This window comes from Microplitis mediator, chromosome 8 (assembly GCF_029852145.1).
Source record: "Microplitis mediator isolate UGA2020A chromosome 8, iyMicMedi2.1, whole genome shotgun sequence".
Taxonomy (NCBI): Eukaryota; Metazoa; Arthropoda; class Insecta; order Hymenoptera; family Braconidae; genus Microplitis; species Microplitis mediator.
In genome coordinates, this window is record NC_079976.1 from 21,193,477 (window position 1) to 21,219,505 (window position 26,029).

The 26,029-nt window shown below is 30.9% G+C and overlaps 3 protein-coding genes across 5 annotated transcripts in view; 2 read left to right on the forward strand and 1 right to left on the reverse strand.

Moving 5' to 3' along the window:
• Positions 1–278: 278 nt before the first annotated feature.
• LOC130672625 (probable deoxyhypusine synthase) lies at positions 279–25,768 on the forward strand. 2 transcript variants are annotated; one of them, XM_057477268.1, is made up of 8 exons: positions 279–402; positions 494–662; positions 19,826–20,100; positions 24,574–24,792; positions 24,890–25,082; positions 25,146–25,249; positions 25,341–25,466; positions 25,568–25,768. In XM_057477268.1, the coding sequence occupies exons 2-8, from the start codon at positions 566–568 to the stop codon at positions 25,697–25,699; spliced, it is 1,146 nt and encodes a 381-aa protein (XP_057333251.1). In that variant the 5' UTR covers positions 279–402; positions 494–565; the 3' UTR covers positions 25,700–25,768. The 2 variants fall into 2 exon arrangements, with proteins under 2 accessions (XP_057333251.1, XP_057333252.1); XM_057477269.1 differs by lacking the exons at positions 279–402; positions 494–662 and adding an exon at positions 19,559–19,659.
• Positions 5,532–8,175, forward strand: LOC130672623 (uncharacterized). Its single transcript, XM_057477263.1, has 2 exons — positions 5,532–7,484; positions 7,827–8,175. The coding sequence occupies exon 1, from the start codon at positions 5,579–5,581 to the stop codon at positions 7,481–7,483; it is 1,905 nt and encodes a 634-aa protein (XP_057333246.1). The 5' UTR covers positions 5,532–5,578; the 3' UTR covers position 7,484; positions 7,827–8,175.
• Positions 14,552–26,029, reverse strand: part of LOC130672627 (uncharacterized) — a 167,616-nt gene continuing 156,138 nt past the window's right edge. Inside the window, exons 1-2 of one of the 2 annotated variants that reach the window (XM_057477271.1) lie at positions 16,472–16,960; positions 14,552–14,920 (exon numbers count right to left, since the gene is read on the reverse strand). In XM_057477271.1, coding sequence (XP_057333254.1) covers positions 14,642–14,920; positions 16,472–16,546 — 354 coding nt within the window. In that variant the 5' untranslated portion in view covers positions 16,547–16,960 and the 3' untranslated portion in view covers positions 14,552–14,641. Of the gene's footprint in view, positions 14,921–16,471; positions 16,961–26,029 lie in introns of those variants that run through there. The other variant, XM_057477272.1, reaches the window with a different exon arrangement.

Below are 26,029 nucleotides of genomic sequence, written 5' to 3' on the forward strand. Positions count from 1 at the left end.
TTGAAAAATTGTTAAGTATATTTTTACGCTCAAATTGTAGACATTTTTATGTATAAATTTGCTTACCTTCTGACATGGTAGGAATGAACATTACCGACCGTTTTTTTTTCGTAAAAAGTTAACCTTTAAATTGAAGAAAAATTAACCGCAAGTTTTTATTTTCAACTTTTGCTGTGAAATTGACTGCAAATTCGGGCAGCCGATTTCAGGTAATTTAAACATCAAATTACCGTCAATTTCAATGCAAAGTGGCTATTAGGGTTGTCGTCAAGTTGGTCGCAAACTTATGAATACCAACTTTTTGACGAGCAACTCGTGCTATCAGGAAACTTAAACAAAAACAAAAAAAAAAAATAACCTTATGTTTATTTCTTATCATAAGTATTTTTCATCTGTAGTTATGTAATTAATTATATATTAACTTTTAATTTCATTCATAACTTAATAATATTAATTTATTTCATTTCCACGTGTTCCAAATTAAACATTGCAGTTATTACAATCAAAATACATTTGTCTTTCATACATCATTACTTATATTAATATATATAAGAATAATTGAATCATGGAAAATATAAAAAATGATAATAACATTTCAACATCAAGAACTGCTGTTTTAATGCCAAGTACATCTCTACCAAATGAAACTCCAAAAATCCAAGGTAATGTCAATTAATATTCATTTTAGTAGATTACATAGAAATCTAACTATTGTATTGTCATAACTACTAACGTATAAATTCCAATCATTTATATTAGAATAACAACACACTTGAATTAGAAATAACAACACCACAATTTACAGCTGCAAAAGAAAGGCAAGGGAAGAATGTTTATTTGGATGCAACCTTATCGAAAAAATCCATATGGGGTTGCATGGGAACTCCTAGGAATCCGCATAGAAACGTATGAAATTATGTAACAATCCATGTAGGAAATCATGTGTATCTGAATTCCCGTGCAGAAACATAACATAGGAACTTGGATTTATGGATTTCTTTATGGGGAATTCATATAGAAAACTGGGTACCTAGATTCTCATATAATGGGAAATTTAAATAAAAATCTGGGTTTTACACATGTGATTTCTATAAATTCCAGGGTATCTGGATTTCTATGTCTGTCGTCTATTGATACAAGACTATGAATAAATGAACAGATTAAAATTCTATTGGCAGAAATCTTTGAATCAAAAATTGATTAGTTGATGCTCTTTATATCAGTATTTGTAATAAGTTATTGATTTCTAAATTAGCTCAAGAAGTATAACATCTTTATAGGAATTACAAATAATTTTAATAAAACACTAAATTAGTAATCGCACAAAGGTATTGTATTCCAGAAAAGTTTATGAAAACACATAAGATTTTAGTATCAATAACGTGTCACGTTTTTTTTAATTTTCTTAATTCTTAATCCATACAAGATTTCCATATGGATTTTGACATGGTGCAGATTCCCATGAGAAATCATCGTAAAAGTCCACATAGGAATCCATTCGAGATTTCCATGTGGATCGGGCATGGTGTGGATTCCCATTGGAACCTATGTGAGAATCTACAACAATCCATGTAGGAAACCATCTGAATTCCCATACAGAAACATGACATAAAAGCTTGAATGTATTGATTTTTTTATGGGAAATTCATATGAGAATCTGGGTTTCTGTATAAGTAATTTCTATAGAATCCAGGGTATCCCAATTTCCATGTCTATCGTCTATTGATAATAAAAAAACAGACTAATAGTCCTGTAGGAATTCATGTGGAAATCCATCCGAAAACGCCATGTGGGAACCTACATAGGAATCTAGGCTGGACTTCCATATGGATTTTTTTGATAGGGTAGAAAAGAATGATCTCTTCTTATTAAATAGAAATGCGACTAGAGTCAGTCAGTCTTTTATTGACATTCAAACAGCATATAACTTCCCTATCAAAAAAGTCCTTATGGGAATCCAGCCTAGATTCCTATGTAGGTTCCCACATGGCGTTTTCGGATGGATTCCCACATGAATTCCTAGAGGACTATTAGTCTGTTTTTTTATTATCAATAGACGATAGACATGGAAATTGGGATACCCTGGATTCTATAGAAATTACTTATACAGAAACCCAGATTCTCATATGAATTTCCCATAAAGAAATCAATACATTCAAGTTTTTATGTCATGTTTCTGTATGGGAATTCAGATACTCATGGTTTCCTACATTGAATATTGTGGATTCTCACATAGGTTCCTATGGGAATTCACACCATACCCGATCCACATGGAAATCTCGAATGGATTCCCATGTGGACTTTTACGATGATTTCTCATGGGAATCTGCACCATGTCAAAATCCATATAGAAATCTTGTATAAATTAAGAATCAAGAAAATTAACAAAACGTGTCACGTTATTGATACCAAAATCTTATGTGTTTTCATAAACTTTTCTGGAATACAATACCTTTGTGCGATTACTAATTTAGTGTTTTATTAAAATTATTTGTAATTCCTATAAAGATGTTATACTTCTTGAGTTAATTAAGAAATCAATAACTTATTACAAATACTGATATAAAGAGCATCAATTAATCAATTTTTTGTTCAAAGTTTTCTGCCAATAGAATATTAATCTGTTCTTTTATTCATATACTTGTATCAATAGACGACAAACATAGAAATCCAGATACCCCGGAATTTATAGAAATCACATGTGTAAAACCCAGATTTTTATTTAAATTTCCCATTATATGAGAATCTAGGTACCCAGTTTTCTACATGGATTTCCTATATAGCAATCCAGATTCACATGGTTTCCTACATCGCTTTTTATATGGGAACTCAGTTACTCATGGGTTCCTATGGGTTCCCATTTAATCTCACATGGATTTTTTGGTAGGGTAGATATTCAAATGGTTTCGAATCAGTTTCACTACCCCCTTCTCGATAAAATTATCATACCGATAAAATTCTGTTGGAAAAGTCGAACTTAATTACAATTCAAATTATTTCCAATCTTTAGTTCGATTCCACCATAGTCCCAACACACCTATCCGTTACGAATGTTTCGAGTGCCTGACCGTTGGTCCGAAGATAGTAAATCCGCGACAATCGATCTACGACAATTGATCCGTACATAGATTAATCCTTTGACAATTGATCTGCCGGTAATTGATCTGAGCGATAATTGATCCAAGCGGCAGTTGATCTGCTGACAATTGATCCAAACGACAATGCATACAATATTATTGGATATATACTAGGGTGGTCGTTAAAAATTAAATTTTCTCAAGCGCCCCATAAAAAGCTTCTCTTAAGTGAAAAAATACGGAGGGAATTTTGTTTTTTCGGTTTAAGTAAAAAGAACACGTGCCTCAGGACGATCGAAGTTCATTTTTCGATACAATCGCGGTTTTTTTAAAATATCTCATGAAATATGCAGAATAAAGGAAAAAGTCATAATAACAATGTTGTAGGAAATTAAATTCTTGACAAAAAAGGTCATGTTAATTTTTTTAATAAAACGTGTATTTATGAAGATATTTTTAAAAAACTTTTTTTTAGATCTGATGAATTGAGCGTTTTAAGGATTACAAATTTCGAAAATAACATTTTTCTAAGTATATATAAACTGTAACAAGCATTAATGATTGATATGTTACGAGTTACGAAGTTGTCTATATTTAAGAAAAAACGTTATTTTTAACATTCGTTATCCTTAAAATGCCCAATTGATAAGATCTAGAAAAGTTTTTTAAAAATATCTTCATAAATACACATTTTATAAAAAAAATGAACAAGACCTTTTTTGTCAAAAATTTAATTTCCTACAAAATTGTTATTGAGACTTTTTCCTTTAATCTGCATATTTCATGAGATATTTACAAAAAACCGCGATTGTATCGAGAAATGAACTTTGATCGTCCTGAGGCACGTGTTCTTTTTACTTAAAACGAAAAAACCAAATTCCCCCCGTATTCTTTCACTTAAAAGAAGCTTTTTATGGGGCGCCTGAGAAAATTTAATTTTTAACGACCACCCTAATATATACGTTAATTTCCCTGAATACAAATATCACACTGGTAAAAATTTTTTCTTAAAATTCAGGAAAAAAGTTATAACGCAATTTTCAACACAACTTTGTTCTGAAATTCAAGAATCTGAACACGCAGAGAATTTTATAGTATTTTTGACATAAAAAATGTATAGAAAAATTACTATGTCATAGTAACATGAGGACAGTATGGAATTATTGTACAAATTACCAATAACGTAGAAATTTTTAAAATACATCGAACAGAATTTACAAGGTGCATTGTAATTTTGACAAAGCAACAGATTAAATTTTATCCAAGAAATTTAAATTTCTTAATCTGTTGCTTTGTCAAAATTACAATGCACCTTGTAAATTCTGTTCGATGTATTTTAAAAATTTCTACGCTATCGGTAATTTGTACAATAATTCCATACTCTCCTCATGTTACTATGACATAATGGTTTTTCTATAAATTTTGATGTAAAAAATACCGTAAAATTCTCTGCGTGTAATTTTGAAATTTCAGAATGAAAGATTTCTGAAAATTTAGTAAGCTTATAAAAATTCATACCGAAAAATATATTAAATATGAAATCAATTTAAGTATGAAAATTAATATAATTTCTCTGAATATTCAGATGAGTATTTGTAAAATTAAAAACATTATTCAAAATATTAATGCGTACACTTTTATGAAATTTTTAACAAAAAATATTAAAAATCAAATGAAAGTATTAAATTAAATTGTTTTATTTCTTAAAATTTTGAATCGATAATATTAAATTTTATAATTATTCTTAAAATTAGTATATATTCAAGTGTTGAAATTTAAAACCAAAATTTTAAAATTAATAAAAAATTTATCAAATTTAATCAAACAGAAGAAAAGGATATCTTGACGCAAGAAATTTTTTCTTGCCGCAAGAATATTTTTTGCAATTTTGAATGAAAACGAAAATTTTCTTGGTTCAATAACAAAATTTTCTTAAATTTAGTTCATCTTGGCATAAGATTTTTTTTTATTCAACCGATATAATATGTGTTTCTTGAAGCAAAAAATATTTTCTTAAAATGAGAAAAATAAATATTTTGTCCCGAAATATAATCAATTGATCGAAGAGTAAAATGTTCTTTCTTTAAGAATAATTAAGGTAGTAGTCTGGTAACTTGGGTTCAAAAAATCGAAAATTTTTTTTTTGCTTAATTTGAAAGTACAATGTCTTGGGAATATACTGTGAAAATTTCAGACAGAAATTCGAAATATTTCGGGAGTTATAACGAGTTTCCTAGAGCGCCTCGGAGTCCAACCTTTAAGGTCGACCGGCAGCTGCAACCTGGGTTGACTCTGTTATTCTATTATATATATATATATATATATATATATATATATATATATATATATATATATATATATATATATATATATATATATATATATATATATATATATATATTTATGTATATATAATATATATTTATTTTAAAGTATATTTAAGTTAAAATTCACAGTACTCTGTTAGTATTTGATCGTACGTTGACACGTAAGCATCTAAGATGGATAGGAAAGGAAAAAAACGTGGTACGAAAAGTCCTGGAGATCCAGGCATTAAGCGAAAATTTCACGGTAATAGATACACTGCTGAAAAAGATGTAACATTTGTGAGCAAGTCTGCTGAAAAATTAAAAAATGAAGAAGATATTGAAGTAGCCATTGATGAGAGCTCAACGTACGCTCTTTTAAGTTTTACTTTAGTATTCAGTGCTTTAGAAAGTGTTCTGATTTGTAAAGCTTGCAAGAGTGATATAAAATTTCTTAAAAAATCTCAAGTTGGATTGGGATTTAACTTGTGTATAAAGTGTAACTGCGATGAATTTGCTACCATTAATTCTTGCCCAAAAGTGAGGAATGCGTTTGAGGTCAACAGACGTCTTACTTTTGTTATGCGACTACTCGGTGTTGGTTTATCGGGTATAAACATTTTTTGTGCCATGATGGATTTGGGACCAGGGTTAAGTAAGAGCGGATACTACAGTATCCTTGATACTATACATATTGCTGTTAAAAGTGTTGCTAAAGTTGTATTTCGTAAAGCAGCACAAGAAGAAAAAAAAAAAAATGAACAAGAAGGAAATATTGCAGATGAAATAACAGTTTCGGGTGATGGTTCATGGGCAAAACGTGGCTTTACGTCACTACTAGGTATCGTTTCTTTAATCGGAAAGTATTCTAATAAAGTAATAGACGTTTTTGTTAAATCTAAAGTTTGCAAAGCTTGTGAAAAGTGGGTGGGTAAAGAAAATACAGATGAATATTTAGAATGGTACGAGGATCACCAGACTGAGTGTACGGCGAATCACGAAGGAAGTTCTGGTAAGATGGAGGTTGACGGAGTTATTGAAATGTTTCGACGATCCGTTGAAGAGCTCGGTGTAAAATATAAAAAATATATTGGTGATGGGGACTCCAATACTTATAAAAATTTACTAGAAGCAAATATTTACAATAATGATCCTAAAGTTGAAAAAAATGAGTGCGTTTTACATGTGATAAAGCGTATGTACAGACGAGTCAAAGAAGCTGAAAAAACTTTAACGCAGCTCCAAAAAGCTAAAAAAAAAATAGAAGCTGCTGAAGAAAAATCTAAAAAAACGAAGAAAAATTATAAAGAAGAAAAAGAAGTTACAGCGAAGAAAGGAGTAACTCCGAAGAAGGGGACGACACCAAAAAAAACAAGAACACCAAAGAAGGATACCATTGATACCGAGAGCACCAAAGCTACCAAAAGTCTGACACTAACTAATAAATTAATGATCAAACTTAGTACTTATTATGGCTTAGCTATTATGATCAATGAAGACTCTGTTGAAAATATGAGAAAAGCTATATGGGCAACTTATTATCATTTGATATCAACTGATGAAGAGCCCCAGCATTCTTATTGCCCAGAGGGTCCCGATTCCTGGTGCAAGTATCAAAAATTGAAATCTGAAGGTCATGAAGATACGTTTGTTCATCCACCTGCTTTCGATAAAGACACTGCAAATCTTTTGGAACCAATTTACAAAGATCTGTCATCAGATGATCTTTTGGAAAGATGTTTAGGAAGAAACACACAGAATAATAACGAGGCTTTTAATCATTGTGTTTGGAGTTTTGTACCAAAACATGTTTTTGTAGGCCAAAAAACGTTAGAAATTGCTGCATTCACTGCAGCATGTATATTTAACGAAGGATTTTTCCCAGTACTAAAAATATTGGAAGTCATGGACGTTACGCTCGGCCCGTGCGCTGTCGCGTTTGCAAAATCCTACAATAAATCTCGGATTGCAAATGCGGAAAATGCCACAGCAAAGTCATCGAAAGAAGCCCGAAAGAGTCGAAGAGCGGATAAAGTTGCGGAGAATGATGCCTATGAAGAGGATGAAGGCATATTATACGCTCCAGGCATAGACGATTGACGTAAGTATAAGTTTACTTATGAAAATTTGTTGTTGAACTTTAAACGCGTTTTTCTCAAAACATTGTTTTTCTGGTCGGCCCGGGTCCTAACTTTTTTTCTACTGAACCGATTGCTTTCAAATTTTAGCAGGCTGTTCTACACACTTATAGTTCTCGTCGGTACTAACGAGAATTTTTTTCACCCCTAACTTTTTATTTTACAACCCTTTCTTTGCTAAAATAAAAGGACTTTTTTTTTCAAAATCCGCCATTTTGTTATTTACCCTTGAAATTTAACTTCAGTAGTTCCGACCAGAATGACATGTCTATAGATTAAGAATAATCAAGAATATTTGATTTCAGATAACATCAAGAGCCAAAATCACCCGGGCCACCCACGTGCATTTTTTTTGAGGTTTCAACTTCGAGTGACAATAATAATAGTAATAAACTATTAAATTTTTTCAAATAAATTTTTTTTTATATTTTCAATATGTAAATAAAAACACTCTAAATATTCAAGATAATTCATTTTTATTTTCCTATAAAAAACCCTCCAAAGAAGTCATGAAAATAGGCATAAGTTACCAGACTACTACCTTAATTTTGAATCGAGATGATCTGTGACTCTCGTCAAGAACTAGAAGTACTCTACTCAATGGTAAGAAATATCTTGGTTTAAGTATTTTGTTGTGTTGCGGTAAGTAAGCGTAGACGTTTAAACCAACAGCAACTGCGCTCACGGCTTAACGCAAAAATTTTCTTGGGAAAGCTAACTACTATCCTAAAGTGGCGGTAGTGTAGACTCTACATTGTCCAGTGTGCTTACTGGATATGGGTAAAGTAAACGAACGTTCAGGAAATGATCGGATAGTATAACCGGTAAAGCTCTCGCGTGATGCCGAATCGGTCTGGGTTCGATTCCTACCATGAGCAAACTATTAATTTTTCTCAAGTTGTTCATAAACCATTAATCGAGGAAGATTATTTCTTATCTCCTCTACTGTCGTATTGTGATATTCTGAGTATACACATATAATTTCCTGCTTCATAACATTTAATATTTATATTAGGTTAAAAATTCACTCAAAAATATAGGACGATATATATTTATAAGTAGAGTCATTTATTTTCTTGAATCGAGACAACGTTTTTTTTAAGTTAAGAAAAAAAATCATCAATCCAAAATATTATTTCTTTAATAAAGAAAGTAATTATATTCTTTTAAGAAGATATTTGTATTAAATGGGAGAATGTTATGTCTTTGGTTAAGTAAATATTTCCATGATTCAAGAAAAGTTATTTGATTAAATTAAGAATATAATTTATTTAAATCAAAATTAAAATTTTTTCATTTCAATAGACCGTTGTCTTGAGTCGATAATGTAGTTTTCTCAAACTGAGAGTAAATGTTCTTCTGCTACGCAAAAAAAGTTCTTGGTTTGAGATGGTGATATATATTGTGACAATTTACTATGCTCACCAAATAAGACAGAAAAGCATCTTGTTTTAATAGTTTTTTTTTAACTTGGCTAGAATCAAAATAAACTCGATTTAAAATAAATATTCTTAAATCAAGATTATTTAACTTGAATGAAAATTTAATTATTCTTGATATAATATTTTTATAGTCGATAGTATTAGTCGAAGAAAAGGTTCTCGAATTAAAAAACCCAATTACTCAACCCAAGAATAAAAAAATGAAGACAAAAATTATCTTGGGCCAATTCAACCTTCGTTTTCTGTGCATTTTTTTTCGTAAAATTCAGATCTAATATTATTAAATTTCATGGTGATTCTCAATATTAATGAAGATTTAAATATTAAAGTTCAGAACTAAAATCTCAAAATTAATAAGAAATATATTAAATTTAATAATTTTCTTTCGCAAAATTCAGAATCAATATTAATTAATTATATGATTTTTTTTTTAATTTCTACAGTTTCAAATTCAAAAACTTCTACAAGAATGTTGAAATTGATCGAAAAATCATCAATTTTCGAATTTTATTTTTTAAATTTAAAAATGGATGTTATATTCGATGATATTTTGAAAGAAATTATAGTTGGGTCAAATATATAATTCAAAATTAAACATTAAAGAAGGATTACAAAATTTTATTATTTTTTCCAGATATTCATATACAGTTTTACTTAATTCTAAATAATTTTCCATTCACGATCAGATGTTCTCTTTAATCTCTGCGATATGGGTCTAAATAATTGGCCCATTTTTTTACAGCCGCCCAATAGTTACTGACTTGTTGTTTCCCTTTTTTCTTCCTTTTTTTGTTGCATTTATTAGCTGGATTGATGTCTAGCAAAACACTGAAAATAGTTTTAGTATAAATTAGCTTCCTCATTATTGATATTATCTCACTATAGACAATTATATTATATAAAACACCAATTGATGTAAAATACCTTTGAATAAATTCTAACGTCCTCATGAGATCATCAGGATATTTAAGGCCAAATATGTAATACTGTAAGAATTTTATCAGTATTCCTTTCAAAATATCTTGTGGGAAGCACACTATATTTTTTTAGACCACTACTACACATCTAGCTGATTGATCGAATAAAGAATCACCTTGGATCAGTAGTATTAGAGAAGCATGTTCTATTGTATCTTCAATAGTTGTATCGTCGAATTGCTGTATCTGTATAATAAAAAATATTTGGAAAATCCAAAAGTGCACACCTCAAACGCTCATGAAATATTTTGAGTAGTAAATTTTTTTTTATCAATTATATACTGAACCACGTATTTCTTTTAAAAAGAGAAAAAGTTTTATCTGTTTAATCAACATGACATAATTTCTGACAGTATGATACAGACAATTCTTATTTACCTACTGAGAAAGATAGTTAAATAACTTATAGCAATAACAAAAAAAAAAAAAGAAGAAAACCAATTTAATTACATTTAATTTTTAATTCAATTCAAACGCTCTACTAGATGTTGCCCATGAATTTTGTCGCAACTACACTGAAAAAAAAGTTTAAGTCCTATTGGTATACTATTTTTTAATGAATTGGTATTGCGGATATAATATAAAAAGTTTAAGTATTATCGCAATTCTCTGTTTAAGTGAGTGACTTATATTTTCCGTACGATACTATAGCAAGTCCTGAGAGTATAGTAAGAAAAGTAAGACTCAGCGCATATGTCGCATCTTTTTTCCCCGTGTTTATATTATACCTTTAACCTGCTTTAACCTATACATCGTTCTTAAGAGCATTCAAAAGATTAATTACATAATTGGAATAACCCTGATTAAAAACTCCGATTGAAACCGCTGATTTCCGATTGAATCCGATTGACTCCGATTGAATCCAATTGGTTCCGATTGAAATCCGATAGACTTTCAATCGGAATTAATTGGTTTCAATCGGAGTTTTTAATCAGGGAAAAAATAATCATTTATGGATTCCTTTCCGATTCTGATTCTGATAAATCATTTATAATTGTACAATCTAACCATTATTAAAATTATTATTTCATCTTTAAATATTTTAAAAACTAATTATATGAGTATTAATATACCTTGTCACATCTAGGGTTAATACTCTGTGACTTATATTACAATTATAATTATTATTAATTATTTATTAATTTTTAAATAAATTTCATTTTTAAATAAATATAGCAATATTTATTTCCATAACCTTTCTTTTCTAATTCTGTCAATTTATGAATGTAAGGATTTGAGTGTAGTGCTTATATGAGTTTTGCGGTGGCGCTAAACGAGTTTAAGTCATACGCTTAAAAATATTGCGTTGAGACTTATATTTGGTATAAGTATATTCGCAATACCAAGTATTGCGATATCACTTAAATTTATAAGCGTGGGACTTTTTTTTCAGTGTAATATAAACTGTATATATATTTGTATATATATTTGTGGAGAAAACATGGCGGATTTGTTATGAATTGAGACCATCAGATTTGGATTTTCTTTAAATATTAATGAGCGGATCGGTTTACAATAGTAAAATTCAGAAGGCTTCCTAAAGGTAAAAATCTAAAACTAAAAAAAAAAAATCAAAGTGATAAGTCGAGTTTTTCGGAAGATATCTTGTTTACATCCACACAGACCAACTGACGTCTAAGTTAAATTTTTTTCAATTAACTTTTTTTTTATAATAATTAAAATAAATAATCTTATAACTACGTCAGAAGTATTAATTGAAATCTCCTCTTGCTATTGGTATACTTTTTTTATTATATAAGTGCAATATGAAGCTGGTGGAAGTGATTTAAAGTCAGCGGATCGCGATTTTTTGATTTGGTGACAATAGAGCGCTTCGCGTTCGAGGTGTGCAAAAGATTTTGAAAAGTTAAAATCTCTATTTCAATTCGCCGTTGAATAAAAAAAAACAAAAGGGAAAAACTGTTTTTTATAAGGAGTAAATAAGTCTATAAAATTTTTTTAATTACTTTGGAATAAAGTTGTTTATCACAAACGAAGAGCTTACTATTACAAAGAGATAGGAACTATTTTTGTTAAAAAAAGTAAATAAAACAATAAATATATGTATGGTATGTAATCAAATCTATTATTGAAATTTAGGTGTTAGATATAAACGCTGCTGTATCTTGTTATTGGCATTAAACTGTATTGATAATTAAATTAAGTTGAAAAATATAGAATTAAAGCAATGTATTAAATAGATTAAAAGTATTTATTCAAATTTTTTTTTTCTAATTAAATTAATTAGTTTTGAGATCACAGTAACTATTTGATAAAAAGAGAAAAGGTGTGATAATTGCCAACGTTGCTGCGGAAATTTAATGAGAAGGTGCGGGTTGAAGAGAGCATCGAAAAATTTTTGTGTATACTGTAATATTTTGTAATTAATTTAAAACGTCCAGAATTGTTATAGAAATGTTTCGTTTTCAAATACTTTTGCTCTCAACCCATACGAAAAAATCGGTCTATCGGTAGACCTTGCGCGCCAGCCCAAAAACTTCCCGCTATTTTTGAGCTTCTCGAGCTCGAAAATACTTTTGTAGGCCGTTGTTTTCGAAAAAAACGTTTTTTACTATTTCTTTTATCAACGATATCTTTCTAACGAATTAACCGATTGAGACGGTTGAAGTGGCAATCGACGCATTTTATCAAGTTCTAAAGCTGACTAAATTTTGAAATTGATTTATCAAGTCGTTTTTGAGAAATTTCCAAAAAACTAAAAAAAATTTTTTTTTGAATTCTTTCGTTTTCGGTTTCTCTTGAACGAATGAAACGATTTTGATGGTTGAGGTGGCATTCGACGCGGCTTATAACGTTTTAGAGCTGATTAGATTTCGGAATCGATCCATTGAGCATATTAAAAGTTATCTAAAAAAAAAGATTTTTGACAAAATTTTATTTTTAGAATGTCTTCGGACGTACTTGATCGATCAAGCTCAATTTTTCACGGCTTCTAGAGATTGACAAGCCGCGTCGAATTCCACAGCGAAGATCAAAATCGGTTCATACGTTGTAACGGGTTTTTCACCGGCGGGAATCTACCGGAGTGAAATCCGAATACACTTACGATTTTTGGCAACCTTGTTCAAACTTATTAGTTGGGCGCCAGGTGATGTAATAATCACCAAATAAACAATTATCAAAATCGGCTCAGGGTGGCGGATCAGGGAAAGGTCAGGCACTTAAGTTTACGATAAATAATTGATCAGAATTAAACAAAATAATCAGTCGTATATTAATTAAACAAAATCATTGATCGGTATCACAAATCAAAAGTAATCGGTTTACAAAACAAAACAAATAAATGCCGTTGTCGGCTTGACTTGATATAAACGAAATTAAAATTGCTCGTAGAATAATACTTGATCAAAACACAAATTCAGTTCGGTTGTCGACATAAAATAAACTTATTTTATTTTTCACACAGAATACTTGACGAATGACGCCAGAGTATTGTAAACGGCAAGACTCTACTGCCGTACGAATGAGACACGGATAATCCGTAATTTTCAGAATTGCTCGATGAAATAAAATATAATATAAAATCATATTTTATTTCGGTAACGCGTTAAATTTCACTATCACACAGTTATTACGCGTAATTAACTAATTAATCATTTAATTATTACACGAACGCGGTTCACTTGTTCAATACTGAATTCACTAGTACACTTTGTTCAGTTTCACGCCGATGCTTCGGCTTGCTCACTTGTTCACAAAAAGGCGGTTACTGTCGGTCGAGATTAGTTTTATGTCGGTTAATTGTTCGTTGTTCAAACTCGGATTGTTCTTAACGGCGTAAATCGAATTGTTCACTAGTCGGTATCGAAATTGGTCGTTGGTCGGAGTCGAATTGTTCAAATATAAAAACGTGGCCGTTCAGTTCGGCGTCTATCCCGGATCTTCCGTTTCAATCAATGCGTCGGGTCGATTGCTCGATCAAAGTCGGAATTTTTGCTCATAGGTGTCACCAGAATTGGCTCACCGGATAACTATTTATTTTATTCAAATAATTTTAAACCTCGGGTCGATGTCATATTTTCATCATGCTACAATGTTCAAAAGATACAGGTATTTACATACATACGTACGTACGTACACACATACACTCGGACATCATCATGAAATTATTCAGAATAGCTTCCTAGAACCTCAAAACGTCAAGATTTGATAGAAATTCGATTTTCGAAAATCGGACCGAAACCAATAACTTCCCGAATTTTTGAAAATTTTCAACTTTCTTAGCGGGAAGTTAAAAAATATATATCCGGACATACATTTTTTTTTCATATGGAAAATCGATAATAGATGATATTTCTAATTTGAATTTTATTCGTTGATTATCAAACAACTAATTCAATGAAATTTCATTCTTAGCCTTCTATATTATTATTAAAATGAAAAGAATCCGAAAATTATTTATGCAATTTTTTAAGCATTTATTACAGTTACTTTACATTGAAGAAGTATAAAATATGTTGTAAAAAATAATTTCAATAAAAACACATACATAGTTTTATAAAAATGTTTTCATTTGATTAATATATATATATATATATATATATATATATATATATATATATATATATATATATATATAATAATCGTTGTACAAATTTAAATGAATAATAAACTAATAAATTTAAATATTTTTTATCTAACTTTCTGTATCTGATAAATATTGTAATTTTTTATCGTTAATTAACGACCTTGAATGTCACAATCGACACTAAGAGAGTAAACTAAACTGTCCATATCTCCAGGTCTATATGATTCTAAAATAATGTCGATTTGTCTTGTTCCTGGTGCAGCACATTCGTCAAAGTTTATTTCCCACTGTGCCTTTTCATTTGCACCAATAAACTTACTGCACTTCGGGTATGATCTCCAAACCCCAAAACTCACTTCCTCAAATTCTGAAGCGTCGTAACTCACTATTGTAGAATTTTGCAAACATCGGTAATTGAATCTACCATCGGTCTATTGAAAAAAAAAAAATAAAGTTAATATCAGAAATTAATTGTTGATTGATGTGTAAATATTCATAACAGTAATTATTTCAGGATTCTAGTAGTATTAACTATTACTAAAATTAATCATTTCAAATTTTATTCAACTGAGGCTTTAGCAATCATTACATTCTTTAGGAATAGTTTTACCCACAGCATTTTAGTCATCTTTACACCCGAGTCAAAAAACAAATTCGGATAGTCTCAATGTTCTCAATGAGGTTTTTAAGGATAAATTTAGAATTCTAAGATTGACAACAGTATTGATATTTATCCTAGTTTAGCCCTCAGAGTAGTTGTTACGACCTATTTTACCACTTTGAGGACTAAGCTGGAATAACATAATCTGGATTAGAGCCTCAAAATACTCAAAACATACAGGAAAATTTTATCCAAACTGAAAAAAAAGTTTTTTTCCTCCCGTTAAATGTTTTGTTCTGGCAGCAATACTGATATTCTTGTGGTGAGAATACTAAAGTTTATTTCACAGAGCAATACGTATTCTGACTGTAACAAAACTCGGAATTGCTGTCGGCACGATACCACAATTAAAATAAAATAAACTTAACCCTACTTTATTGACATGCATGAATGTACGTAAATAGGAGAATTTTTTATTATAACAGACGTACTGTCAACAATTGAGACGAAAAACGAATAAATACTAATTAATAATTTAATAATTATAAAAAAGAATATTGCACGCATTATTTTAATATTTGTTGTCACTTGCACTCATATTTCTATCTCATGATAGCATGAGGTAAAAATGCGGGAAGCAAAACTTGCTATAGGATAAGTATGTAAGCGCTGGAGACACCACTGCATTTGCTACAGTAAAATATTATAAAGTTTTAGAAAAAAGATTTTATACAACTGTATAAAATTATATATAAATTGGATAGAAGAAATGACCCGATCTAATTGTATACAATCTGTATAGAGATTGTATACAATTCTATACAAATTGTATACAATTCTATACAATTATATTCAATTCTCGATAATTGCAATTATATAGAATTGTATATAATTATATCGGATTGTATACAATTTTTGTACAAATTGTATACAATTGGATCGGGCCATTTTTTCTGTCCAATTTATATATAATTTTATATAATTGTATAAAATCTTTTTTCATCGGGCGGCAAATAAAACATCAAAAGACTTGAGGCTTTGCCAACTCCAACTTGGAATAACTGTAACCACACGTGTAGTAATGTCAGTACTATACATATTGGAGTACTCGCTACTACAATATTATACTACAATATTGTGGTTAAAAGAACCACGAATAGAAAAATTACATACTTCGTAGCATTTACAGCATAACTTTAATGGTTAATGAAAAATAAAACACTTGCGTAAAAAGGTTAGGAAATCAGAAAATGTAATTAAAAACGATTCATCAATAAGTTGAACACCTATAAGAAGTATTATTAAAAGGATTCAATTGTATTGAATTAAAATAGTTTTTAATTATATTTCTAATTAGTACAATTATTTTTATATAACTTACCGGATCGTGTTTTGCCAGCGGAATAGCAATACATAATGAAAAAAATGTTAAAAATAACGTAATAATTGTAGCCATTTTTTGTAGCTTTATTTTCAATTCAAGTTTGAAAAAAAACAGAAGTGATCAGAAATTATATCGGTACTGTGCTTGAGAAACTGACAAGGTTATGACTCACCGGTCATAGATTTCGTCTTCCTTTTATATAAAACAGACCTATTTTTTCAATTACCATAGGGTTTTTCGGTTACTCACGTTATCTATATTTTTTTTGCCTCTGTAGCGTTTACCATAACTAAATAGAGTTGCGGATCCACACTGTACACTGAAAAAAAAGTATTTTTCCTCCCAGAATCCAAAGTATTATCGATCCAGTATTCCTATAGTAAGTAAACGTATTCTTATTGCAAGAAACCTGGTATAATTCCTACAGCAATACCGAGTTTTCTTGTGGGACTAAAACTTTATACTATTTTACTGTAGCAAATGCAGTGGTGTCTCCAGCGCTTACATACTTATCCTATAGCAATTTTTGCTTCCCGCATTTTTACCTCATGTTGTCATGAGATAGAAATATGAGTGCAAGTGACAACAAATATTAAAATAATGCGTGCAATATTCTTTTTTATAATTATTAAATTATTAATTAGTATTTATTCGTTTTTCGTCTCAATTGTTGACAGTACGTCTGTTATAATAAAAAATTCTCCTATTTACGTACATTCATGCATGTCAATAAAGTAGGGTTAAGTTTATTTTATTTTAATTGTGGTATTGTGCCTACAGCAATGGGCATGTTCGGCTGAACACGCCCATTGCAGAGTCTACACTACCACTGTGGTAGTACCACCACTTTAGTATAGCACAGTTAGTTTTGGGCGTGTTCGGCCGAACTAAATCCTGAGTAAACTTAGTAAGCTTTTGTATAGTAAAAGCATATTTACTATACCAAATCTTACTGTCCTTAGTAAATTTGCTCAGGACTTAGTTCGGCCGAATATGCCCTTTCCCAAGAGAATTTTTGCGTTGAGCCGTGAGCACAGTTGCTGTTGTTTCAAACGTTTACGTTCACTTGCCGCAACACAACAAAATACTTAAATCGAGATATTTCTTACCATTGCGTTTTTAATTCTTAACTAGAATCACAGATAATCTTAATTCAAAATTAATTATTCTTAAAGAGAGAATATTTTACTCTTCGAACAATTAATTATATTTAGGGGCAAAATATTTACTTTTCTCACTTTAAGAAAATATTTCTTGATTCAAGAAACATATACTATGTCGGCTGAATAAAAAAAAATCAGTCTATCGGTTGACCCTGCGGGCCAGCCCCAAAACTTGTCGCTGTTTTCGAGCTCAGGGAGCTCGGAAACGTTATGACCCTAGTAGAAATAATCGACGGCCGCCTAGATTAAAACTAGGCCCTCGCTAGCGATATCGAGGCAAAACTAGAAATCGCGCCACCTACAACTCATGCGTAAGTATTGCTTGAACCAGTATCCGTGTACACTAGTATGTGTGTATTTTGTTGTATACAGTAAATAATCTACTAGAAGCATGAAAATTATGTTTATAAATACTTTGAGCAGTTGAAAAAATAGTAAAGTGTAAAGTAATTGTGTAATTGTGTATGTTGTCAATATTTCAGGGTATAAATAAATAATTAATTTCAATAATCGATGCAATTAAAAGACTTGATGCAATAACCAAACTCCGACTTGGGGCAATAAAATCCAATATTGCAGATTGTCATTTAGATAATTTGTTAAAAATATTACAATGTAGTGTACTTCCAGAATTACCAGTGTCAGCAAAATATTTTTTAAATAAGTGCAATATGTCTTTTAGCATCGAAAATATGCCAGATGCTGATGAAATCAAAATATTCAAATTTTTAAATATAAAAAAAATAAATAAACTATATTGTATTGATTTTTATAACATTTGTTTTATAAGAAAGTTTGAATAAAAGAATGTTAAATAAAAAAGTTTTTAAATTATTCTGATTTTTAATAATTATTTTATTTAAAATTAGTAATTGAATTATTACAAATAATTTTCATTCCAATTTTTTTAAAGAATAATTTATAATAGTTTATTTGTATTTAGTCTGTATGTAACCTATAATTGAGAATCATGGGATTTAGTATCGCCATTTTTTATTTCATTTCTAGACAAACTAGCCAGGCGCTAGCCAGTGCCTCGATATTATACTGGCTAGTGCCTGGCTAGAATCTAGTAAAACTAGCCAGCTACTAGCCAGCGCCTCGATTTCATTTCTACTAGGGTACTTGTAAATTTGTTAGGCCGGTAAAACATACCTTAACTGAAAAATTATAATGATTGTCCGACGATATCTATATTCCGATGGAATGAACCGATTTGAACGTTCTTGGTGGCAATCAAAAGGGCTCAACAAGACTTAAAACTGATTACATTTTGAAGCGAATCGGGCAAGTGGTTTATAAGTTACACGCAAAAAACCAAAAAAAAATATCTGGGCGTCGGTTAGCCCTGCGGGCCAGCCCCAAAACTTCCCGCTGTATTCGAACTCAAGGAGGTATAAAATGACGCGTTTTATTGAATTCTAGAGCTGATTAAAATTTGAAATTGATCAGTTCAGTCGTTTTGAAGATATTTGGAAAAACTCGTTTTTCACCATTTCTTTCTCCAACGATATCTCCCGAACGCATTAACCGATTGAGATGGTTGAGGCGGCAATCGACGCGTTTTTTTGAGTTCTAGAGCTGATTAAATTTTGGAATTGATTTATCTAGTCGTTTTTAAGAAATTTCAAAAAAACCAAAAAAAAAAAATTTTTTTTTTTCGGAATTCGCAAATATTTAAAGAATTCGCAAATTTCCAATTTTATTTGCGGGAAATTGAAAAATCATATGACAAGATGACTTAATTGAAGAAAAGTTAAATTGAATTAAGAAAATTTTCGTTTTCATTCAAAATTGCAAAAAATATTCTTGCGGCAAGAAAAAATTTCTTACGACAAGATATCTTTTTTTCTGTGTACTCTTATAATAGTCTTTTTTTTACCATACCTGCATCGAAGGTTTAAATTACTGCTTTGTTTAGACGGATGAAAGTTGTCCTTCTCCCTTATGAGAAAACAAATGATAAAAATTAGCACATGCTTCATTCTTTTCACAATCAGCGGCAAAAATCTAAACTTTTAGGTACAGATCTGATGAAAAATCGTATACACACCACGCAGGAAGGTAGAATGTCCCAATTCACGTGTTTACCAATTACACTCGTAGGTTGGGATGCCCTACTTTCCTCCCTTGGTGTGTGATACACTATTAATTATAAATTTTAATAATGAACATTCTGGTTGTTTAGGATATGACTGGAATCAAGGCATTGATTATCACAATTTATTTGAAAATTATAAACACTCTGGTTTTCAAGCTACTAATTTTGGATTAGCGGTAGACGAAATTAAAAAAATGATAGAAACCAAAAACATTCCATTAAGCGAAGAACAAATTGACAGGTTTGAAGAAGATGACTTTATAAAGAGAGATAGTTCTTGTACTATTTTTTTAGGATATACGTCAAATATGGCATCATGTGGTGTACGAGAATCTATACGATTTTTAGTGCAACATAAAATGGTATTTACTCTATTTAGATAATTATAATTTTTAGTTTTTTTTTATACAATCACGATTTTTATATTTATCTAAGACTTTTACGATAATAAACCAATAAGCCATCGTGGCTGAGTGTGCTGTAGGTCATAAGTATCGCGTGATCGGTCTGGGTTCGAATCTTAGGTAGGGTAAAATTTTTTATTTATAAAAAAAATGGTTTTTAAGGTACAAAATTAATCTGAACAACATAAGATGAAAAAAGGCATGTCTGATAATATGTTTTTGACTAAATCAAATTTTTTTCTTAGTACTAAGCAAGCAAATAAAACATTTGAATACAGTAATTATTTTATTTCATTGAAGAAAATATAAAGTTGGAAAATCCTAACGTCACAACTTATTTGCTCATTCAAAATAGTATATTGCATAGTTAGGATACTAAGATAGTCTTTATGTGGCGAGTGCAATGTTTTTAGCACGAGTCGTAGGGTTACATACACAGGCCGAAGGCCCGTGTACGTGACCCGGAGACGTGTGCTGAAATCATTGCGCTTGTCGGATAAAGACTATCTGAGTATCCTACTATGCACTATATTTTATTCAACAATTGCCGGATTTACGTGATTAATGACAATCTGCGAAGCGAAGTCTGTGGCTGTTTAGCGACACGGTGCACCACCAAAATTACAACAAACTATCGGCTTTAAAATTCAGAATTCATATTTAATTGATTTTAAATTTACTCGGATGTTTTAATTATTAATTTTAATATTTATTAACAAATAAATACACCACAACCACGCAGTATAACCTATTCCCCATATGATGAATTGAAGTAACCATATTTAGTGTACTAGCCGTTCAACATGGATTTTGACAAAAAACTTTAAGTCGTTTAACGAATTCTTACAATTTTTAATAGATGGAGCTCAGTTAAAAATCTTGAGACGCGTGGTGAAATGTCATTTCACCACTCACTTTTCACAACGCCGGTGAAAGCCGAGCACATCTATTTTGATTTTACTCAACTTCTTTGCACCGGTCGGTAAACAGCCGTTTAGGGTTCGCAACGCAGATGTCATAAAGCGCGCAAATCAGGCCTGCGTTGAATAAAATTATTAATAGGTGGTGCTCCCATATACAAGAAAGTATTTAAAAATAAAATCCATTTGGCAGCCAGAATGAAAGGTAGATTTTTCGAAAATTTTCAGCACTGCCCTGATTTTTCGCTAGCTCGCTCTAAGCTTAAAATGAAGGCGATTGGGCTAAATCGGTCGATTACTTCAGAAGTTATGGCGTGTGAAAGTTCTACGATTTCTCATAGACAATTTCCGTAAAAAGTATCTGAAAGCTTGTCTAATCATCTTCAATTTATGACCTTAAACTTCATGCTTTGACCATTTCTTCCCATAATTTGTTAGCCTTGAAAATTTTAATGGAATCAAAAAATGTTGAAAATATGGTTTTCATTCTACATAATTTATTCATTTCCATTATAATCCAAGTTCGCCAGTTGTATTTTATTGTGAACAAAGTAACCTGTAAATTTCACAGCTATTTTATATTTTAAAAGTATGTCTTTTATTACTTATTATGTTTCAAACCTACTTAAACACCCTGTGATTATAACTCGTCTTGTTACACATTTTATTATACATCCACTAGTGTACATGTTTCGCGCGCAAGCGCGCACGTGTCGTTTTTCACATATTCATTTTAATGTATATTTTCGTGTCGTTTGTATATATTTTTTTTGCTTTCGACTAATCAAGTAATTAATTAATGTAACGGGGCTGTTAGGCCCACCTCCGTTTGACGGGAGGCCGATACCTCGCCCTTTTGGGCATACTCGCGCTGCGTGGTCCCTATTTGTATAATCAACTCCACCATATATTATAAAAGTGAAATATGAACATAAGCTCACATTAGCTTACCCATTAGGCATGCATTGCATGTGGGTGCCTCACTAACAACCACCACGAGTCCGACCTCATTTGGACCCAAACACTCCTCCCATCTCAGGAAATAGAGAGACTCTGGTCGAAATGGGGCTTGGAATGGATCCCCCATGGTACCAGACTTCAGCTCTGGTCAACTGCTTGCATAGATTAGTGGTGGGATGCAAGTTCTCCCCATACCCTATGTAAAGGGCTTCTCCACTTGTATTTTTCGGGTTCTCAACAAGCAATTATCCGCTTGTTCGTCCCCTGCTAGATTTTCTACTTTCCCCAAGCCAGTAGCACACTAATTATTCAAGCCAAATCAAAGTTTAGAGCAGCTTGGGGAGACTAATCAAGTAATCGGAAAAGAGGCTTCATACATCTCATGCCTTTTTTTATTTAAGGATATTTTCGTTTTTCAGCATATGAGTATACGCAAACATTGGGCCGACTTCAAATGTAATATCAAAAACTCGGTTTTTAGATATACCCTGGTGGTTTGGAATCACAGTGAAAACACGGTGGGTTTGTGCCATTGTACCACTGAAATTACAAGGTGTTGCCACCGTGGTTCCACGGTGTACCCAGAAAATCAGTTTCACATTGGGACCACGGAGGTTACATCGTGTAATCACGGTGGATACACCGTGGAACCACGGTGGATACACCGTGGAACTACGGTGGTAAAATGGCACAAAGCCACCGTGGAATCACGGTGGATACAGCGCGTAATCACAGCGGAAACACCGTGTATACACGGTTTTAAAGCCACCGTGGAATCACGGTGGATACACCGCGTAATCGATAACCACGCTTACTCGAAGCTAGTTTGTCAATCCGAGATTTTAGTAATACGCGATTAAATTAGTATTGCTCGTGCATTTATATTTAAATATATCAGTATACTAACAATATTTGAATCGCGGATTAAGAATCTCGGATTGAAAAACTGACCATCGTAAATTGGCTTCAACCTTAGTAAAAATGTACAAGGGCCGCCTTCGTTTTACACTAAGCGCGAACTACCGAAAAGTCGGGAAGGTGCTGGAAGTTTCCGAAAAATCTACCTTCCATTCTGGCTGCCAGATGGCATTTTTTTAATCAGGAAAATGTAAATATGATTTTTACGTAAATTGGCAAGGACCGAGTAAGCGTTAGCAGAACACACCTTATTGTTTCGCAATTGAGTTGAGTCCACCAGAGTCAAAATTTGAAATGCGGATTTGCCCTGCATATTCTAAATTAGGTTATTGAGGCTGAAATTATAGTTATACGAGGCTATTGAGGGTAAATTCACATTCGAGCAATAAGGCAAGCTATTGAGCAGAACTGTAAATCTGACCTAACTTTGGGAGTTTTTCCCGCTTTTACCAAATGTAGGGTAAATTAACAATCGGTAGGAATGTAAAAATACCCTCCAAAACCTACTTTTTAATTGTGGAAGAGATCCTCATCGGATCTTCGTTCGTAGGTAAGGGGAACAAAGGGACGAAGGGGTTATCAACTATAAGATTAAAATGGCTGCCATAGTCTCGAATAATTAAATGAAAATGTTAAACAAACAATCACGCTAGCGAAAGATAAAAAAAATTAATATCGGAATCGATTCTAACATCAATTTGTATTTTCATGGAAATCGGTGATCGTATGTTCATAGCTGTGTCAATTAATACTAAAGAACTTAAATAAATTCATTGTATTAAAACATTAACAATAAATAATAAATATTTTAATTAAGCCATCGTTCTAGATATTTATTTACTTTAATTAATCGAAATTTTTTAATTAAAAAAAAAAAAAAAAAATTTGATGAGTTAATTTAATTACTTTTTCTAAAAAGTCAACGTATATTTATAATTTTCATTTTAACACAATTTTTTTTGTTTTATAAGAGTATAGTCAATAGTTTATTTAAACCATAGTAGACAATTTTTTCTTATTTTCTAACTTTGGATAAATACTCAAACTATTAATTGGACGGATTTTTGCAATAATGTCTTAACTTATAAGGTGAGTCAAGACGTTATTGCAAAAATCCGTCCAATTATAAATAGTCGTTAAGAAAATATTCGATTAGGTAAAGTCAGTATTCATTAATTTGAAATTTCAAAATCGTCAGGATAAAATAAACATCAATAAGAAAAAATTTGGGACTTATAAAAATTCTATCGACTGACAAAAGTAGAAAAATTTATAAGTCCAACAAAATATAATCTCATATTAAATTTTAGGCTATGGAGGATAAAATTACAGTTCTAAAATCACTTTAGAAGTATGAGTTTACCTTCCCAATGCTACTTTGAGGGCATGGAGATTAAAATTACAGTTCAACTGTGAGCGGCAAGCCTGTTTACAAACGAATTGAGGGTATCTAGGCTCAAACCACATTTCAGATTTCGACTCGGGGTATCAATTGCTTGGCACCATTCAAGTAACTAAAATACTTGAACCATTTTTTCTTGAAAATATCTTTTATTTTCTCTGTGTGCAATATGAGATCTTGCACATTCATCATATTCTATCATTACTTACAATTAATAAATTTATTCAATAGGTGGATTGTATCGTAACAACTGCTGGTGGTGTAGAAGAAGATTTAATAAAATGCCTAGCTCCAACATTCTTAGGTGACTTTGGATTGGATGGTAGAGATCTTCGAGATAAAGGAATAAACCGAATAGGAAATTTACTTGTTCCTAATAATAATTACTGTTTATTCGAAGACTGGTTGATGCCTAAATTAGATAAAATGCTTGCAGATCAAAAAGAAAACGTGAATTTTTTTATTACTAAACAAAAACAAAGAATAATTAAAATCATTATTATTTTTGTCGGTATTGTTTTGTGTTATTGATGAATTATTATTATAGGGAACGTTATGGACACCTTCTAAAATAATAGCAAGACTTGGTGAAGAAATAAACAATCCAGAATCAATTTGTTATTGGGCAGCAAAAAATAAAATTCCTATTTTTAGTCCAGCCTTGACAGATGGTAGTCTTGGAGATATGATGTATTTTCATTCATTTAAAAATCCAGGATTTATTGTTGACATTCTCTCCGGTATATTTAAAATTTTTTGATTAATTTAAAACGTAACTATTGACTATCAAAGTTTTTTTACAGATTTAAAACGACTAAATACAATTGCTGTTAAAGCAATCAATACTGGTATAATTATAATTGGTGGTGGACTTATTAAACACCATATTTGTAATGCTAATTTAATGGTAATTCAATAAAATACTTATGGGTGTTTTTTTTGTTTCATTTATTTAGTGAAAAATTTATTGTTTTTAAAACAACATTTTTTTTCTCTAGAGAAATGGAGCAGATTTCGCTGTATTTTTAAATACGTCATCTGAATTTGACGGTAGTGACAGTGGAGCACGACCAGACGAAGCGATATCATGGGGAAAAATTCGTAAAAACGCTACGCCAATTAAAGTAAATTTTTAAAAATAAATTGAAAAAATTTTCCGAAATTCAAAAGTGCACATCTCAATTGCTCATGATAATTAATAATATTTCATTTTTATTTATAACAGATATATGCTGAAGCTTCTCTTGTTTTTCCTCTACTTGTTGGTGAAACATTTGCCCGAGAATTTCACTCAACTAAAAATTTATCATCTTCAAGCACTGAAAGAATCAAAATAAATAACTGTCACGACAAATGATCAAATATGTACATTGTTTTAATATATTTTGGACTAGCGATTGCTCGCTACTCTTAACATCAATTCAAATTTTTCCGAAGTATGAATTTTATTGTCCATTTCCTAATTTACACTTGAGGTTATTCTTAGACAGTAGCTCCCGCCCCCTAGTTTTTCAAAATATTTGATGACTTTTAATTGTATTGTGTTAAAATTTTAACACAAAATAACAAAAAATTTAACACAAATTTTAACATAAAATTTTAACACTAAATTCGGATAATATGAGAAGTGAATTCAACACTTTTGAAAGGTCAGTGACGACACAACAATAGCCTTTGTAGGAAAAAA